Below are 2,050 nucleotides of genomic sequence, written 5' to 3' on the forward strand. Positions count from 1 at the left end.
TTCCCCGTTAACAATTTCAGGTTTTGCACATGCGTGTATGAATAAAGTAAGAATAGGAATAAAGTAAGTACACAGGTCAGTACACACACATGCACAATCCCTATATTTCTCAATCTGTTGCAGCTGATCATGATTTTAATCTCATTAAATAAATATTACATTATTGACTTCATGTTAAATAAACTATTACTTCCCATTAAATTACTTTGGTATAATTTCTTCCCATTAAATTACTTTTGCATAATTTCTTCCCATTAAATTACTATTACTTTAAAATCATTATAATAACAATTATAACTATGTTGAAGTAACATCAAATTAATATGGAGTAATGATTATCAACATATTAATAGCCATGTTTCTGCCTTTGTAAAATATGTACAATGCTAAGGGAAGTAACTCTAAAAGTACGCGAGAAACTGTTGTATGCTATGGTAGTGGGCAGAGACAGCAATGATGACTGGTTGTAACAATAGTGAAACAGTAATGAGAGAGAGGAAGTAAGACAGGATTCTAAGAAATGAGAAGCTATGTGATATCCTTTTGTCTTTAGTTATATCATTGCCTTATTGTACATATAATTTACTGTGTAAATTTAAGTGCCAGTATTTTGTTACATATGTATTTTTATTCATATTGCCCTGATTATATATTTTTTAATGTTCTTTGTGCTGTTTTAGCCATAAGATGACACCATCCCACTGGCTGGGCGGGCAGGCCAACATTTTGTTGGATGGCCGTTGACAATTGGGCTTTTCAGTTCCAATGAGAAAAGTCTGTAAGATGAGTCTTCCAGTATTTACTCCTTGTATATACATAGCCATGCCTGTGCTTAATAAGAAATAATTAGAATTAACTAATAGTTTATTTAGCATTAAGAACTAGATCAGACCAAGAGATTGTGTGTGTGTTTGTACTGACCTTTTAGTGATTGTGTCTATATTAAGAATCTGGAAAGAAAAAGTATAAGCAGAACAAAAGCTGAACTTACTCAGAGTTTGTCCAGTTGAGAGACACTCTGCTTGCCATTGAAACATTTCACGTATTCCAAGTATATGATATTGTTGTAATATAGGTTCAGGCAAATTCCAGCTCGAGAGCAATAGTTTGCTATTTCCAACATTGGCTGGAAAGAACAACAGAGAAAATTAGCTCAATGCCACAAGAAACAGAAGTTCAGAACCAAACATTTAAACCAGATTTCAGCAATATTCTTCAATAAGTACTTGCCTTTCTTTTTAGGATGACTGTAATTTGACGGAGATGTGGGTACTTTTTCTAGCAGACTGAGTGACCAAATAAAGGCTTCCTCAGTGGTTCACTATTTTGTCTGTAATGTCCATCTCTGGTATGTTTGGAATATCAGTAGTAGTACCATTCATTATCATCCTCATCATTTAACATCCACTTTCCATGCTGGATGTTTTGACTGGAGCTGGTAAGGCCAGCAGCTGCACCAGACGTCATTGTCTATTCTGACATGGTTTCTACCAACCACTCTGCAGAGTGTACTGGGTGCTTTTAACATGGCACCAACATAACTGCATTCCTCCAACTATTTTGCTAGTATATAACAATTTCTAGTATAATTATTATTATTATTAACCCATAAACTGCGATAGGCCACCTCAGTGGCCAATGCAACAGGCCACGGAAGTAGGGCATGATCTGACCTAATTTTGATGACGTGTAATGTATGCACATGATACCCTTTCACCCCAGAAACAGTGTAGCCAATCACAGAAGGTGTTAAGAAACACTGAGTATTTTTTTCGAGTGATAGATCGATGTTGACCTTTACCCAAAATAGGCTCAGCAGTTCGTGTTACATACATCAAAATGGATTTAGACCAAGGAATTTCATAACATCTCAAATCACAGCCCGAAAGCGTATCAGAGAAGGAGTTAAATCAAGACAGCTGCCTGCTTATTATAACCTTCATGAACATCAGCAAAGCATTCTAGTATAAATACAATATCAGAATTCATCAAGAAGAAGAAAACAACAGATTACATTGATCCCCAGTAACTAACAGGTATTGTTATCAAC

At 35.3% G+C, this 2,050-nt stretch overlaps 1 protein-coding gene across 1 annotated transcript in view; it reads right to left on the bottom strand.

Annotated features, from left to right (window-relative positions):
• The window catches only part of LOC106882398 (DNA polymerase theta), a 56,130-nt gene that overhangs the window by 47,325 nt on the left and 6,755 nt on the right, over nucleotides 1–2,050 (bottom strand). The window contains exon 6 of the mRNA XM_052976522.1: nucleotides 992–1,126. Coding sequence (XP_052832482.1) covers nucleotides 992–1,126 — 135 coding nt within the window. The remainder of the gene's footprint in view (nucleotides 1–991; nucleotides 1,127–2,050) is intronic.

Source organism: Octopus bimaculoides, chromosome 24 (assembly GCF_001194135.2).
Source record: "Octopus bimaculoides isolate UCB-OBI-ISO-001 chromosome 24, ASM119413v2, whole genome shotgun sequence".
NCBI lineage: Eukaryota > Metazoa > Mollusca > Cephalopoda > Octopoda > Octopodidae > Octopus > Octopus bimaculoides.